At 40.6% G+C, this 17910-nt stretch overlaps 1 protein-coding gene across 2 annotated transcripts in view; it reads right to left on the bottom strand.

The window, feature by feature from the left end:
• Nucleotides 1-13916: 13916 nt before the first annotated feature.
• The window catches only part of UXS1 (UDP-glucuronate decarboxylase 1), a 93666-nt gene continuing 89672 nt past the window's right edge, over nucleotides 13917-17910 (bottom strand). For both annotated transcript variants that reach the window (XM_041756758.1, XM_041756759.1), the window contains exons 14-15: nucleotides 16897-17000; nucleotides 13917-14767 (exon numbers count right to left, since the gene is read on the bottom strand). In XM_041756758.1, coding sequence (XP_041612692.1) covers nucleotides 14636-14767; nucleotides 16897-17000 — 236 coding nt within the window. In that variant the 3' untranslated portion in view covers nucleotides 13917-14635. The remainder of the gene's footprint in view (nucleotides 14768-16896; nucleotides 17001-17910) is intronic.

The following is a 17910-nucleotide window of genomic DNA, read 5'->3' as shown; positions in this document are numbered from 1 at the left end:
CCTTTGAAGGATGAATAATATTCCAATGGGCGTTTGTATGGCATGTTATTTATCCATTTATCTGTCAATGGACACTTGGGTTACTTCTCCCCTTTTTTTTCTCCTGTGCATAATGCTATGAACATGGGTGTGCACCTACCTCTTCATGTCCCCGCTTTCAATTCTTTTGGGTAGGTGTCCAGAAGTAGAATTACTGGATCATATGGCAATTGTTTAATTCTTTTGAGGAACTGCCATCCATGTGTTTCACAGTGGCTGTCCTATTTTACATTCTCACCCTTTATTTCTATTTTTTTAAGATTTTATTTATTTATTCATGAGAGATACAGAGAGAGAGAGAGAGAGAGAAAGAGAGAGAGAGAGAGAGAGAGAGAAGAGAGAAGAGAGGAGAGAGAGAATGAGAGAGAATGAGAGAGGCAGAGGGAGAAACAGGCTCCATGCAGGGAGCCCGACATGGGATTTGATCCTGGGTCTCCAGGATCAGGCCCTGGGCTGAAGGTGGCGCTAAAGTGCTGAGCCACCGGGCTACCCCACATTCTCACCCTTTAAATGTGTTTCTTTTTCTTGCCTACTATTGGGCTAGCTCAAGCCCCAGCAAAATTAAAGAGGAGGGAGGGAGAGGTGATGGAGAGGGCATCTTAGTTTTGTTCTCGATCTTGCTGTGTTCCTCCATATAGTATGTTTGCTGGATGATTTTTGTTGATGTCTTTTGTCAAACTAAGGAAATTTATCAAGTTAAGGAAATGGATTTTTCTATTTATCCTGCTGGCTTAAAAAATATGCTAAGAAATGTTTTAAATGTCATGTATGGATGTCAAATTCTGTTTTCCTTATCTGTTGAGATGATACCACTTTTCTTTGTTAATCGATTAACAAAATTCTAATATTTATGAATTGAATCCCTGGAGTGAAACCTAACCTGATCATGATTGCTTTTACTTATCTGGTTGGATGTGTTCAGAATTCCTGTACACATGCTCATGAGAGGGTTGGCTTTAGTGTTTTTTTTCTGGTTGTTTTTTTTTTTATTTTTATTTTTATTTTTATTTATTTTTTTTTTTTCTGGTTGTTTTTATCCATTTAGATATCACGGTTATTCTGGCCTCTTAAAATGAGAGGTTTTCTTTTCTATTCGGTGTAGGAATGGAATGCTCTGTTCCCTGTTTGGTAGCATTCGGATAAAGCCGTTTGAATGCAGTGTTTTCTTTGTGGTAATATTGTTTCCTATCAACTGCATTTCTTTTACGGGTAAAGAATTATTCTGATTTTGTGTTTCTTCCTGATCTGTTTTGCTAAATTCTATCTTTCTAGGTAGTCATTCATCCTATCAAAATTTAAAGTATAGGGTGCCTGAGTTGCTCAGTCAGTTAAGCCTCTGCCTTGGCTCAGGTCATGATCTTAGGGTCCTGGGATCCAGCCCCGTGTTGAGCTCCCTGCTCAGTGGGGAGCCTGCTTCTCCCTCTCCTGCTCCCCTCTCCCCTGCTTCTGCTCTCTATCAAATAAATAAATAAAATCTTTTTAAAAAATTTCTAAAGTGTTGTTCTTGATATCCTCTTACATGTTTTCACTGTAGCATCTGTGGTTTTATTTTTTTTTCCCATTCCATTCCACTCAGGTCTTTAAAAAAAAGTGAATCGTCTTTTCAAACTTGAAGATTTTGCTTTGTTGATCTGTTCTTTTGTATGTTTCTCTGTTTCATGAATTTCTGTTCTCTTAATTTCCTTCCTTTTACGTCTGTGGGTCTTTGATTTATATTAGATCTTAGCTTTATTTTGAGCCTTCTTATTTTTTGAAGGCTTTTAATATTGTTTCCTTTCAAGAACTGTATCCCATGAGTTTGATGTGAAAAATTAAGATGATGAAATCATCGCATTTCAATTATATTTTCTCCTCTGACCCTTAAGTTTATTACATGTGTTATTAAATTTCCAAGTGAATGGATTTTTTAAATTATTGTGTTGGCTTTGTTTTCTAACTTAATTGCATTGTGGTAAAAACATTTTTTTTAATAAATATTTTTTAAAAACCCAACTAGAGTCAGATCCTGGTCCTTTGAACTATACTGAGGTCAGCTTTATGTACCTGTGTGTCAGCCCCCAGCAAGTGTTCCATGTGTGCTCAAAAGGACTGTGTCTTTTCCAGACATCAGATGCAGTCAAGTCCATTAGTTCAAGCTTGATTTTTCTATTTTCTTACTGTTTCTTTTGTTTGATCTACTAATTACTGCCAAATGTGTTAAAATCTACTATGATGATGGAATTTTGACAAGTTTCTCCTTTAATTCTCTCAGTCCGGTGTCATTCGAGGCTATACACAAATTTACAGGGTATACACAAATTTAAAATCAATGCATCTTCCTGGTCAGAGAAATCATTGATCATTATGTAGCAAATTTATTATTCCCAGTAATGCATTTTGCCTGAATTCTCCTTTGATATCAATATAACTATATTTGCCTGGTATATCTAACTGCCTGGTGTATCTTTTCCATAATTTAGCCTTTTTTCTGTGTTCTTTATGTGTGTCTTTTGTAAAGAGTACATAGCAGAAATTTATTTTGTGTTTAAAATATGGCATAACTATTAAGATCTTAATGGGAGAATTTAGCCCACTTAAACTTATTGTGATTAACAATTTCATTTTATTTCTAACATCACATTTTGAACTTTTTGGAAAGATATTTATTTATTTATTTATTTATTTATTTATTTATTTATAGCACAAGGTGGGGGGAGAGGCAAAGGGAGAGGGAGAGAGAGGATCTTTTTTTTGGAGAGAGAGGATCTTAAGCAGACTCTGTGCTGAATGCAAAGCCTAACCTGGGGCTCGACCTCACAACCCTGAGATCCTGCTCCAAGAGATAGAGGCTTAACTGACTGAACCACCCAGGTGCTTCATATTTTGAAATTTTGACTCATTCCGTTTCACCTATTCTGTTCCCCCTGTTCTTCTTTTCTTGCCTTCCTTTGGACTGCTTTGTTTTCTTTGGTTTATTCTTCTCCCTTAACTTCTTTTGAAGGCATACACTGGGTCTATTCTATTATCGTTTGCTCTATTTAATGCCTATTTGACAACACGACAGGCACTCAGTAGTCATGGCCTTCTTCTGGACAGCACAAGGACCTTGCAAACCTTATTCTTCAGTCTCCTTTCTCAACTTCTGAGCAGTTGGAACTTGGCATTTTAAGTCCAGCCTGATTTATTTTCCCAACAGTTTATCTTTGTTTCATATATAGCCATTAGTTTGTTTAGATATCACATAGTTACCTTGGTTCACTATTTCTCCTTGCAGCTCAGACGGCACACCTGCAGTCATTTTCCTTTGGATGGAATTACATCCTTCAGAATCCATTTACTGAGGGTCATTTGGTGGGAAACTGTCAAGTTCGGCACTTTCCCTTGTTTCACTTTGTACAGAATTTTTGGTTGATTACTCAGCACTTTGAGGATGATTCTGTCTTATGGTTTCCACTGTTGACATTAAGAATTTTGCTACTCATCTATCACTTCTCTGTGCGTGACACTGTCCCTCCAACAGTCTTTTGTAACCTACTTGTCTGCTATCTCCTACAGCTAGGTGTGTATATATATATATATATATATATATATATATATATAATAAATATATACATATATTTACATTATTTGGGGTTTGTTGACTTTCTTAATCTGGGGGTCAGTGCCTTTCAACAAATTTGGACAATTCTCCACATTACTTCTTTGAATATTGCTTCCTCTCCATTCTATTATCTCTTCAAAAAATGTTATTCAAATATATAAACTTCAATTATGTTTTACCTTTCTTTTTCAAATATATGTTATCTATGTCTCTGGTTATCTGCTCAGATTTTCAACTTTTTATTTCTTTAAATGTATTAAACTTCTTTTATATTGTTTGCTGTCTCCAGTAGCTGAAGAAGTCTTTGTGGATCTGTTACCACCTGCCTTGCATTCATTGTTTTTCACCCATGATGTCATCTTGATTTTATGTAACATCTAATTCCTGCCCATTTTCTTTAGAGCTTTATTTGGTTGAGGACATTTGATGCCCGACTTAAACTGAATTCTTCCATGGGGCATTTGCATTTGCCTTTACTAGTGTCCTTGAGTGGAGGGGCAAGGGGAGGGGAAGTCTTACCAAGCTGGGACCACTGTAGATTAAATTCTCCACTTGTGGATTTATAGACTACACAGGGACACCCTGAGGTTAAGATTCTCATGGATGCTCTCTCCCCACCAGCCCACTCACTCCTACCCAGCTGTTTGAAAGAAAGTATCTTCACTGCCTTCTTCAGTGTGGTGGGTTTATTTATTTATCCATACAAGTGGATTCCTTATTTTGTATCATTTAAGAGATACAACTAGAGAGATTTTATAAATTATATTCAGCATTTTATTTGCCCTCATTGGAGATTTACTCAGGTTATCTAATCTGACATGCTACTAGAAATAGAACTCCTATTTGGTCATTTACTTCAAATCAGACATTCTTCACTTTTTTCATGTGTTTAGGAATCTCTTTGAAGCATAATGCTTTTTAATATGTAAAATATATAGGATTACAAGTGAAACCAATTATAGGATAAAGTTACCAACATTTTAAAAGACAAATATGTGATATAGCAATAAATGTGTTTCCTCATGCTATAAGTAACAAAATCTGGTGACAGGTACACAATCATGGTAATTTGACAGTAGTGAAAGTATTTTGAGATATTCATCACAAGTATAATGTGATGGCATATCTGATTTGTACGCATGACAAAATCCCAAGTAAGAGCTAAGACTACTGCACTTTGTTGTTTATAATTGAGTAAAGGGATAGTAAAAAAAATTTAATACTTTTCCCCATTCAAGTTCATGAAACTCTATTAAAAGGGATTTCCAGTCCAAATCGTACGGTATATTCAGAGTGAAAGTTCCTGATTTTCTTAGGTTAAAGGTGAAAATACATGTGGAGTCGTAAGAGGTCTAGCCCCTGCCTCTCCCATTAGCCTTCTCCTGTCTTGCTCTGTGATTCAGCCACTCCAATCATTCAATCCCTTTAGCATGCCATCTGCTCCCTCCTCTGGAAGGTTCTCTCTCCTTCTTTGCCTAGTTAACTCCCAGACTTTTTTCAGGGTTCAGTGTTGTCATTTCCCCCTCCCTGGTTCTTCCAAGTCCACTTCTCACACAGGCTGTGGTATAGTGCTGTGATTTAGCATTTCCTGAGACAAAGTTATCATGTGGACCAGTATCTGACAGACCTCTTTCTCTGTTGCACTGTAATCTCCAGAACAGAGAGCATGATTATCTTTTGCTAATCACTGAATTCCCAGAGCCTAGCACAGAGCCCATCAGAGTAATTGCTCTTCCATGTGGGCTGGATGGAGCCTGACCACATTCTGGAAAGGAGAAGTTGATCTAGTCTCATTTTTACAAATGAGGAAAACAGCCGTAAGTGTTGGACGATAGACACCCCCTAAAATACAAAGGGAGTTAAAGAACAGAATAGGAATTATAACCCAGATTTGGGGGTCCTTCCTATATGGGGCAATCTCTCTCCTTCTTCCCCAGGATAAGGACCACCTAATTTAGCTTATTCTTGTCCCTACCCCTATTTACTCATGGCAGTGTCCACCTCCTCCCTCCAAAGTGTATCTCATAGGCCTATAGTTTCCTGAACCTGGACTCAGACCGGAAATAACGAACTTTTTCCTCATTTAACTATTGCACTTACAGCCAGCTGCCTTCTGAGCAGAAGCTCAGGTGACCAAGGGTGAGAACTTGGTGAGAAGTTGAGGCCAGTCTGGGTGGGTCAGAGGCCCTTGATCAAGTGCTTTCCACATCATACCACCTAATTCTCTAAATGTCCCTTTTGAAGATAAAGAAATACTGTCTTCTTTTATGGATCAGATTTACTCTCCAGGATTTTATAAACCAACTATTTTCTTTCTTTTTTTTTTTTTTAAACCAACTATTTTCTTTCTTTTTTTTTTTTTTTTAAACCAACTATTTTCATATAAAGCTTCAACAAAGGGCAAAAATTGCCATTTTAAAAAGATAAAAAGAATAAAAATGGAAGGATGGCCTGTGCCCAGACATTGCTATCCACTCCCACCCCACCCCATCTTTTTAAAGACTGAGTAGAGGGCAGCAGGATAATCAGGAATCTATGTTGTAGATGAGATGCCTGGAGTGACCAGACTGCTCATTTTCAAACATCTGAAGGGCTATTAGGAGAAAAAAGTCTTTGTCTTGTTCTTGGAGAGCCCCAAGGGCACAACCAGAACCCAATTTTAGCTCAAAATTCCAAACATGGAATGGGTTGTTTCACAAAGTTAAGTGTTTCCACCAGGGTGAGTGAACATTTTGTGAAGACTGTTTATTGAAAATTCTGCACTTGAAGATTAGTTTCTTAAAGTTTGAGATAATGGGATATCCAGTGGTGATTCTTCTACAACACTGACTCACTTTTCCATCCCTGCTGAGCCCTTGTGAGATCTAGCACCTGATTCCTCTGAAACTCTTGACTAAACTTCCTTCTCGTAAAACTAATAGTGTATATACATAAGGAGCATAGGAAAGACTAGATAACGGTAGAAAAGTTAGAACTAAAAGAAATACACCCCATTCAGGCTCAGACCACTAAATAAACTTTCAAGGAAGTCTTGTTACTACTTTTCTAGTAGTATGTGATCTACTCTGCTACTCTACAATATGTGATATTGTAGTAATTGGAGGGAAAAGCAAATATATCCAGGAGATCTGGATTTATAAAAGCAGTGTCTTTTCCTTGAAAGTTCGTTTCTTTTCATGTAAATAAATACCTACCCTACCTAACATAAAACGGCCTGGGGAGAGGACAGAGAAAAACACCAAGAGGTGCTACTGCAGTGACCATCAGCATTAAAAAGAGGTGGAGAAGCCGTGGAAGATGCAGATGCAGTAATTCTGAACAAAATGTGTGGCGTCGACTGTTACAAAGGATGTGTGTATGCACTGGATGTAATTCATGGCTAGTTTTTTGTTGTTTTAAATTTAGATCTCTCATCCTATTCCTGATTTCCAGTTCCTTTTCCTTCTTTGCTGAGAAACAAACTTTGTGCAAATAAACCAGGAAATGTGAAATAGAACATCGTAAATAAGCATCCAATACCAAAGAAGCCCAAATGCTGATAGAAACGCTGACAAAGTGTCCTTAAATTGCTCTGATAACAGGTAAATTTTCCTCCTGCCATTTGTTCTGTGAAACTAGGATTGATGGGCAGCCCCGGTGGTGCAGCAGTTTAGCGCTGCCTGCAGCCCAGGGAGTGATCCTGAAGACCCTGGATCAAGTCCCACGTCAGGCTCTCTGCATGGTGCCTGCTTCTTCCTCTGCCTGTGTCTCTGCCTCTCTCTCTCTGCGTCTCCATGAATAAATAAAATCTTAAAAAAAAAAAAGAAACTAAGAGTGGTGATTTTGATTAATTGTCCATCCATGACCTTTCCAGCTGGCCAGTTGACTCAGTCATGGTTCTATAGTGGGTAGTATAAACACAATTATCTTCATTTCCTCCTCACATTTCTATATTGTATCACTGCAACCTCACCATCACCTTTAAAATAGGAAAATCAGGTGTTATCACCTTCACTTATATCTTTTCCGTATACCTTCAACAAATTTTATTTCATTAGTACTTGATTAATGAAATTCTATTTTTAGCTACTGATTCTTATTTAATCCTTTTCAATGCTTATTAAAATTTTTATTTAAAAGTAATCTTTCAAATTCAAGTTTTGTCAGAAAGATAGCACACGGCATCAGACCATGATATAGCTGGAATACTTAACATCATTGGATTTTTGGCATCATGTAATCATCATGGGATTTTTTTTCTTCCGCCTTTATAAGCAGAATATATTGATCAGGGTTTTCAAATATGGTACCAGCTTTGTTTTCCTGAATAAGTTCCACTTGGTCATGGTACATAGTTCTTTTTATATGTTGTTGAATTCAATTTGCTAACATTTTATTTAAAATCTTTGCACTTAAATATTCAATAAAAATTTTGTACCTATATTTGTGAGGGATATTGGTCTATAGTTCTTTTTTTGTACTATCTTTGCCTGGTTCTGATGGCAGGGTAACCCTGCCTCATAAAATAAATTGGGAAGTGTTTCTTCCTCTTCTAGTTTTTGGAAGAGATTGATGTGAATTCTAGAATTGATGTGAATTCTTCAAACATTTGGTAGGATTTTCCAGTGAAACCTTCTAGGCCCGGAGGTATTTTAGGAGGGTATTATGAATTTTATATAATTATTCAAATTATGCATTTCATATTGAATAAATTGTGTTAGTTTGGGTTTTTCCAGGAATTGGTCTAGTTCATCTAAGTTGTCAAATTTATGTACAAAATTGTACCTACTGTTTCCTACATTCTCTTGATGTCTCCTAATTGGTGTCATTGGCCACTTACACTTAATGTAATTATGTAATTATCATGTTAAGGCTCTGCCTTTATTTCTTGTTTTCTGCTCGTTGTGTTTTGTTTCCTTTTTCCCACTTTCCTGTGGGTTTGTTTGTTTTACAATTCTATTTGCACATTGGGGTATGTCTCTGCATAACTTTCAGTGGCCACTCTAGATATTACACTATATATACACATGACTTCTCAAAACCTATCAGCTTTTACCAGTTTGAGTGTAATATGGAAACGTTTTATCCTCCAACATTTATATACAGTTGCTTTCTTTATATGAATTGAAAGCCACAAGAGTGTTACAATTTTTGCTTCAATCATCATAATTCAGAAAACTTAAGAGAAAGAAAACCTATTACATATACCCATATTTTTGCTCTTTCCATGTTTCTTCCTTCCTGATACTCCATGGTTCCACCTTTTATCATTTCCTTTTTAAATAATTTTACTTTAGTAATGCTTTTAGCATGAGTCAGCTGTTACAACTTTCATAGTTTTCCTTCATAAGAGAGGAAGGAATGCTTTCCCCTCCATTTCTAAAGGATATTTTCACTGGATACAGAATTCTGGATTGACAGTTCTTTTCTTCCAGTACTTGGAAAATGTGCCATTTATTCATGGACTCCGTGGTTTCTGATGAGAAACTCATGGCCATTCTAATTGTTTTGCCCCCAGAGGCAATGTGTCACTTCCCTTTGCCCTGGAGACTGTTTGCCTTTGGCTTTAGTTTTCAGTTTGATTATTATGTATCTTGGCATGGATTCCTTTAGGTTTATCTTATTTAGGATTCACTTTGCATTTTTAAATCTGTTGGTTTATGTTGCTTTGGAAACTTTAGGAAATTGTGCATTCTTTTTCTTGGAATATTTTTTTCAGTTCCACCTTCCTCTCCTCTTCTGGCACTCCAATGACATGACCCATTTTTTTCGTTATAGTTCCACACACCTTTTTTTCAGTCTACTTCTTCAGACTGGGTAATTTCTATCGTTTCATCTTCAAGTTCATAGAGTCTTCCCTTTGTTGTCTCCACTCTGCTGTTGAATTCATCCACAGAGCTTTTTATTTTGGTTATTTTTCACTTCTAAAATTCCATGTAATTTTTTTATACTTCCTCTTTGCTGAATTTTTCTGTTTTTCATGTTTCAAGCAGGTTTATGATTTCTCACTCAAGTGTTTTAATGATGCCTGCTTAAAATATTTGTCAGGTGGGGATGAGAAAGGTACAGCATCAGTAATATAGTCAATGGTACTGAAGTAGCATCCACTGAATGGTAACACACGGGATGGTAGCTACGCTTGTGAGCATAGTGTAATGTACAGAATTGCCGAATCATTATGCTGTACACCCAAAACTATATAACAGTGTTTCAACAATAATTCAATATAAAAAATTAAAAATACAGTATTTGTCAGATAATTCTAACATCTGTTGTCTCTTCTTACCCCACTTGAGATCATCTTGGTTCTTAATATGACATGCAACCTGGCTGAATGTTGTAAGATAAAACTCTGGGCCTTGGCAGACCTTGCCTGACTCCAATCCTGAGTGAGAGGGAGCACTGCTCTTTATTGTCTGCCTGGGGAAGTCCAGGCTCCTCACTGGGTGACCACTAATGACAATCAGGCTGGAAGGGGATAGAGGCATCTCATTACTACTGCAAAGCGGTCCCCACTGGGGTTGCTTTGTAACTACTGATCAAAGTGCTGAAAGTCCTGATTCTTCACTAGGGTTCCCCTGATACCACCCCAGTGGAAAGTGAAAGGGGCATGTCAATACTGCTGGTGGGGGTGGAGGTCCAGGACCCTCACATGGTCAGACATCATGGAGATGGGGCCATCGCCACTCACTGGAGATGGAAGTCCCAGATCAGGCTGTCTGGTTCCTAGCTCCCGCTCAGTCCTTCCCGGATACTATCAGGGAGAGTGGTGGGGAGGAGGTTGACACATCTTGTTACAGCCAGGCAAGGGGAACTTCAGGCCCCACTTAGCCTTTGCTGGCAGGAAGGGGGGTGGGGTACGTTGTAATTTTTTCACATGGTGTTTGGCTGGAGTAGACCCATTACTGTTGGAAGCCTTCTGCCTTACTAGGCTGCCCCTCTCCTGGTACATTTGCTACAGTGAACAGGTTTCAGGCACATTGGCTGTGCCCATTGGCATTTCTGCATTGCCAGCTTCTCAAATCTGGGATATATGACACAAAAAGAAAACCCAGGGAACTCACCACCACTCAGTTTCCTCAGGCTGCCATAACAAAATACAGACCAGCGGCTAAACAACAGCAACTCATTTTCTCACAGACCCAGAAACTGAAAATCCAAGATCAAGATGTCAGCAGATTTGGTTTCTCATGAGGTCTCTCTCCTCAGCTTTCAGATGGCCACCTGCTTGCCGTGTCCTCACATGGTCTTTCCTGTGTGCGTGCACACATACGCTGTCTGAATTTCCACCTTATAAGGACACCAGTCACATGATTAGGGTCCACCCTAAAGGCCGCCTTTTTAACTTAATAAACTCTTTAAAGACCTTATCTCCAAATATAGCCTACATTTCAAGGTGGAGGGTCTTAGGAATCCAACATGTGAATTCTGGGTGGGACACAAGTCTGCCCATGACACCACTGTATCCCTCCTCAGGTCCTGAGACATCTAGTCACTTCTCAAGTCGTCCTACATGTGTTTTACATATAATGTCCAGGATTTTAAATTGTACTTAGTGGGAAGAAAAGGGAGTCTGTCTACTCCATCTTCTTGGAAATAGAAGTCTCCTCCTTGCATTTTTCTTTAACTCTTTCTTTACAAGCTGACCTTCCTTGGTTGGTAAATGATAGAGCCAGCTATTCTGACTCCTGCATCCTGGGTCTTTATGCCACGACATATTGGTTTCACTTCAAATAAAATGTTTTAAAAAATACAGAAACACAAAATTCAAAATGCACCCAAAGAGCAAGACTTTAAAAAGCATTAAAGTTCTTGAATGAACCCTTTCGCCAACACTGAAGGAGCCTGCAAGTCATCCGTCTGTCCTAACTGCTAAAAAGCAGAACTGAAAAAACCAACATCTCTTCTTAGGTGCAAGAAGAGGCACGAGGCAAACTGCCATCCCTCACATTGAAGACTGATAAGCAAAAATACAGAATTACAACTTACTGGAATTGGAATAGTCGGCTCTGAGTGAACAAGGGCTGAAGGAGGAAAATCTGAACTGTAATTGTCAAACTGCTGGAGGCTCGGTGCAGACAAGTCTTAGTTGTCTAAAATCCAGGGGGAGCCCATCATAGGGGGACCCCACAATTTTGTGAGTTTTATCTTTAGGAACTAAGCCCAGTATTCACAGCAAAGAGCAGAGAAAAATGTCATGCTTAGTATGCTCAGGAGAGAAAACGGAACTGTCCTGAATCACAGCAGGAGTACTCTGTTCTCCCTGCCAACACCTGCCCTCAGGAGGCATGAGTCAACCGGTCTAACCGCTGTGGTTTTATCAGAGCCTAATCTGGGGAGAGGGAAATCATGCCAGTCCTGCCAAATGTGTCCCACCCAAAAGCAGAAAAAAAAAATTAAGATTTCTGATAATGAAATCCCTACGTTTCCTGCCCACAACACAGCTGTAGATAAAAATGACCCTGGTTCCCCAGTGTGCCTAAGGTACAAACAGGCCACAGTCAAGAATTTTTACTACACAGAAAATAAGCAGGTTAATCTTGATAATTAGAACAAAGCTCCCCCAGGGTCTTTGAAGCAGTGTGCATCTCCATCTCAGATACTGTGGTCAACAGTTCTCAGGGCAATGCAATGTTTCAATTCCCTATCAAATATAATAATCTGCCACAGAGAGTCTACCTGATATACACAAATCACCTTCATATGCAAACTGAAACATTAAAACTCAGAGCTCCTCTGCCCCAGGAAGTCACTGAGGACTTCCCAGATTTCCCACAGCCTCCCTTATGAGGCCAAATTGTCACTCACTGCCAGGGCTAGACCAGCATTTCACTCAATAAAACGTCGACATTGAGAACAAGGTCAGGCTCACAGTACAACTCAGAACCGTGAGAGGGAGCCCATCCAGGGCCATGACTAGAGGCTCCAGCAGGGCCCATGGAGTAGCCAGGCTGCTGCAAGAGTCTCCTCAGGGCCAGTGGGCCGGGCTTTGTACTGAAATCCAGTATGTTCTGACTCTGTCATGTGCACCTTGCTTGAGCTCACTCATGGTCCTCCAAGGAAGAGGAGTTGTACCCCCACAGTAACGTCTATGTCAGGAGCCAATCCTGAAATGCAGGGGGCACCGTCATCTAAGCACTCACCTGTCCATCTCCAGGCTCTTCAGTACCACTCTCCTCTCTCCCTGGACAGTTACATGCTCCATCTGAAGCTTACATTACTTCCCTGGATGCATAACCCTTATCCTTAGGGGAAATTAGACATGATCCCTCTTCCCCTTTTCCTTATCCCCAGAAAATCTTTATGAAAACCATGGGGATGAAAGTCAAAAGAATTCCAGAATTCTAGCCATGAGCAAATAACAAGCTAAAAGAATTCTGAACCCCAGGGCTTTTGGGTACCCCCGAAGTGCTCTGCCCAGCCTAGCTCTACAGAAGTTCCCTTCAGGTCTCTGCTCATTTTTCCATTTCTGGGGGTCACCAATAGCATGTCCCAAACTTCTCAGCTCTATTCACCTCTGCCCAGCAAGAGGTGTATCACACAGTTTAGGCCAAAATAATGACAATTAAAATAAGAAACCTTCCTTGAATCCTCTTCCTCTTTTATACAATGTCTGGTCTAGCAATATCTTGAGTTCCAGACTCTACTAGGGAATTTAGCATGACAAATCAAACAAAACCACAGCTTCGTTGGCCTGGCCTCAGAGATTCTAATAGGAAAAACATGTCCAATTAAAAAAAAGAAAATCCCCAAGTGATTCTGAAAGGCAGGCAAGTCTGGCTTCCCCTGGTTGGCTATGGAAACAAGCATTCGGCCCAACCACAGAGCTCTCATGGTGGCAGGTCAGCTTTTTGTTGTTATTATGCAACAAAATGGAAAATGGAAAATGGAAAATGTAGCTGCTTTAACTCACTGCATTGCTCTCCCATTTATTATAAAAGGAATGAAAACATACTAACATTAGAGCTTGAAAGAATTCTTAATGAAAGCAAAGGCTCTCAAAGTTTTCACTCAATGAGCCTAGTTTATAGATTTTACAAAAAATGGCACTTTTTTTTCTCCATCTGGTCTGTGCTGCCAGAGGAGGACACACACTGATTCAAACCCTGGGTGAGATCTGAAAAATCTCTCCATGCAGCAGTTAATATCGCATGCAGATTCAGCCCCAGTAGCAATGTGTTTAATATCTACTCCTCAAGTTACATCCACCAACCTGGAAACTTTTGGATTTTTCCTTTAAAATTCTACAGTGGTTTTCCTAGCAATCCAACAACGTACCACGCAAAGCAGAAAGTCAGCCAATCCTTAAAACTGCAAATGTGTTTCAATATTTTATTAAAATAGCATATTTAACCACTGTTAACCAAGAATACGTTAACTTTGTCCCCCCGCCCCCACCCCAAATACGCAGCACAACACAGTAGTGATTTCAAATATCCTTGATCGTGATAAACAACAGAAGTATTTCAAAGTCAAGTTTGCAACTAAAAACTAGACCTTGGAAAAATTCTGAATTAAAAGAAACATAAAGCTCTCAAACAGAATTCTTTTATCCGCCTGAAGAATAGATGCCGGTGTGTCACCCACCTGACAATACTGCTAAGTTCACTTTTTTTTTTTTTGTCCTTTATGCATAGTATAAGGTCTCATTTATAAGTACCCACTTTTATAAATAAAATTGGCATATTTCACCCCATTCAATGTTCCTTTTCAGCTTCACAAAGAAACCAGTAAATAAAACTGTCAACGACAGTCACGACATATGCTCTCATAGCAAGATAAAAAACGTGAAAATATGCAAAGATGCATCTACGCTATTTTACATAAAAAGACAAGATTTTAAAAAGTGCAAGGCAAAATTTGCAGTTTTCTGAGGGGAGTTTTTAGGCACATCCATTTCTTTAAAGCAAGCTTCAGAATGAAATTCCAGTTTGTTCTTCATGACACCTGTTTTAAGTCTTTCTTAAAAAAAAAGAAAAAAAAATACATCCCATCAAGTGTGACACAGGGAGTCTCCCGTCGTGAGAAGTGAGGTTTTCAGTTATGGCGTGTCCGTCCTTTTTTTATCCTTGCGGGCTTTGGTTTGGGGATGTACTGATTATTTGCCTGGTACTCGAGTTCTTTACGGAAGTAGTGGATTGCTTTGTTTAAACCTTCTTCTAGTGGGACCTGTTGAAAGAGAAGGTAAGAATAGGAGACCAGGTTGGTGTTGAGAGCAACAGCAGACACTCCTAGGGCTCTGCAGGAAGGAAATGCTGATGATGGGTGGCCTGCTCCATGGGGGTGTGTCACAGGGCACCAGGGCTGACCAGAAAGAGCAGCCAAAGCTGCTTTCAGAGCGCACTGTGCAATTTGACAAATTACACCCCAGACTGACAGAGAATGAGCTCTGATCCCCCAAAGACCCTGGACTCTTGCTGGTCTGGGGTCCACCCTGCTTGAATCAACCACAAAGCACCTGAAAACGACGCACATGTGCGTCTGTGTGCTTTTCTTTTGGAAGTGTGTGATGGAGGGAGGGTGCCTTGGGAAGCACCTGGGTGTGCGCCACACACTCATTCTCCCACGGGACACTCACTCCCAGTGACCTAACAGGCTGAGTCTGAGGAGAATTCATGACAACACCATGGAAGCAATTTTAATTTAGAGCCTCCCTCCTGCAGCAAACAGAAAACAGAAATCTAACCAGCTGCCCAGGAGTAAAAAAGGGCAGAAGTCGGAAAGGAAGCATGGCCAAGGGGCACCAGACACCACCGGGGAGAAGACTATGCGCCTGTTACCTTGACAGCGGTGATGGTTTCAGGGGCATAAAAATACACCAAAACTTATTAAGTTGTACTTTTTAAATACAGGCAGTTTGCTGTCTGCCAATTGTACCTCAACAGCACTGTCAAAAAAGACACACATGGAGAAATTAAGATGGGTATATGACTAAATGCTTCTTTGGACAAGATTCCTCAAAAATTATTAATGAGATGAAACTAGTATGAAGAGAAACTAGTGGTAAGGTACCTCATCTAAATGTGTTAGAATATTATCCATTTAAACTCCAGAAAAATAAAAATACCTACATACCTTACCTACTATAAAAGCAAAAGTTACTATGTAACGAATGTGCATTTAGCTTTTTAAAAAATATTTTAAGACATAGGTTCTACTTACAAAAGACCAATGGCAAATGCCTTCTAAAAACAGAGATCTACACTTGCTGCTTTGTGCAGCAGGAACTCTTATGTATTAAATTTTGTCTGGGCATGACCATATTTTTAGTGCACTCAACAAATCCCTGTGAACCTTCAGATCACTCAGACTTGTAGACCCTGGGATAAAATAAGATCGGACTGGAACTCTCAGGTCCCTTTAAGGCCCAACACTGGAGGATTCTTCTCACTTAGCTCTCTGGAGGGCAGCAGAAAAGGCCACCCCATAACAGGACTGTGGGAGCCCAGGGTGACATCAGCCCCAAATCCACTACTTTGATATGCTGACCATGCTGAGTTGCAGGCACCTGAGCAAGTAGAGAGCGAGGCTTTCTCTGAACTCCTCTCCTCCCAGCAGCCCAAAGACAGGCCCTCCAACAGAAATTCAGCTGTCCCAAGTCCCCTCCCCAAGGTGTCATCAACCAGGGAGGACTGACTCTCACCACAGGAGAGAGGACTAGACATTGATACCACATAAATTGTCATAAGCTATCGTTATCTCCCAGGGGTTCTTCTAAGGGCCCATTCACCTTTCTTAAAAATCACTTACTGTCCTCTAAGAGGCCTATGTGCCCCTCTTCTTTCCCTATGAAGATGGTATTTAAGCCTGAATTCTATGGCTGCCTCCTGAGTTCCTTATTTCTCCCCGGGTATCTCCCACATATACCTGTGGGATAGATGCTAACACACTTGCATAGTCCCGCAGGCCACAAGGAGTCTCATCTAATCTAGGAACAACAGAAAGGCATGGAGGGTCACTTCTCCCTGGCCTTTGGTTTCTCATGCTTCTAATCTGGGGTTCCGCCTTCCTGGGAACCAAGTGGCTCTGCTCGCCCCGATTCATGTAGCAACCTTGCCCAACCCTGCACATCCAAGGACATCCTGAGCTGAGTGGAGACAGACAGGTCAGCCAGGCCTCCTAGGCCCAGAGTGCACGTGGCCACTGCCCTGGATGCTCCTTTCACAGACTGAGACACATGAAAGGAGAAGCCATGTAACAGCCCAGAACTCTATGTCTTATCCACCCAAGCTTGCCAGTGCCTACAAGGACCCGCTGTGGGCCTCTGTTGACGGGGCAGCATAGAGCCACACACTCACCACGGGCTCCCATGCCAGCATCATCTTCGCTTTTCTGATATCTGGTTTTCTTTTCTGTGGGTCATCCTGGGCTTCGGAGAGAAACTGAATCTCACTTCCACTACCTGAATTGATTAAGAAAAAAGGAAGGTAAGAGAATCACAAACCAGTCCAGGTGGGACTTTTACTATACTCCTCAAAGTGAAATCCCCTCTGCAGTGAATAAGGGTGCATAACATGTGCATGACAGAACACATTTCTCACAGAGTCACTGAGCCACATGGGGGACCGTACCTCTGGTCCCATGAGAACTGCATGAGAAGCAGTTATTCTGTCTCTACAGGCCTGGGCCACCCCTGAGGGAAAGGACAGGGCCTACCCTAGCTGCTCCCTAGCTGCTGGCTCCAAGGTGGACCACCTACCATCAGCTAATGCAGCACGGATGTCCACAGAACCAGACTCCAAAGTAAATAAAAGTGGCAAATGTGTGCGTCCATCTGTGATGCCAATGGCCCCAGTGAGCCCTCCTGAGGCATTCACACACTACAGGAGACTCCGGCCTAGAAACAGGCTGGCTTTCAACTTGTTTAACCAAGTAGAGTGCAGGAGGAATGACTGTGGGCTAGTTCTGAGCTGATGCCTTAGAAAGACCTAACCATTTATGCACCTACAGGTGTGAGCCCTGCGCCAACACAGATGTCCAGCTACCCTGCTACAGAGACCACATGCAGAAGGACCAAGAGCCTGGCTTGTCCAGCACCCTAGCAGGGCCCAGACACCGGGGATCAACAGAATGAAGTCACATGAGGCGCCATCGGCAAGACTTGCAGAAGAATCATGCCCCCCCAGTGGAAGCCAGTTCCAAAGAATCATAAACAAATATAACAGTCGCTGTTGTGAGCTTCCACAGTTTGGGGCAGTGTGCTATTCAGCCCTTCACAGAACCATACTGATTATAATGCCTGAGGATATTGTCAAAATGCAGATTCTGATCCAGAAGATATGAGTGGGGTGTGTGATTCTGCATTTCTAACA

This window comes from Vulpes lagopus, chromosome 5 (assembly GCF_018345385.1).
Source record: "Vulpes lagopus strain Blue_001 chromosome 5, ASM1834538v1, whole genome shotgun sequence".
NCBI lineage: Eukaryota > Metazoa > Chordata > Mammalia > Carnivora > Canidae > Vulpes > Vulpes lagopus.
The sequence above is the reverse complement of the archived record's forward strand: the minus strand, read 5'-3'. Positions and strand labels throughout refer to the sequence as shown.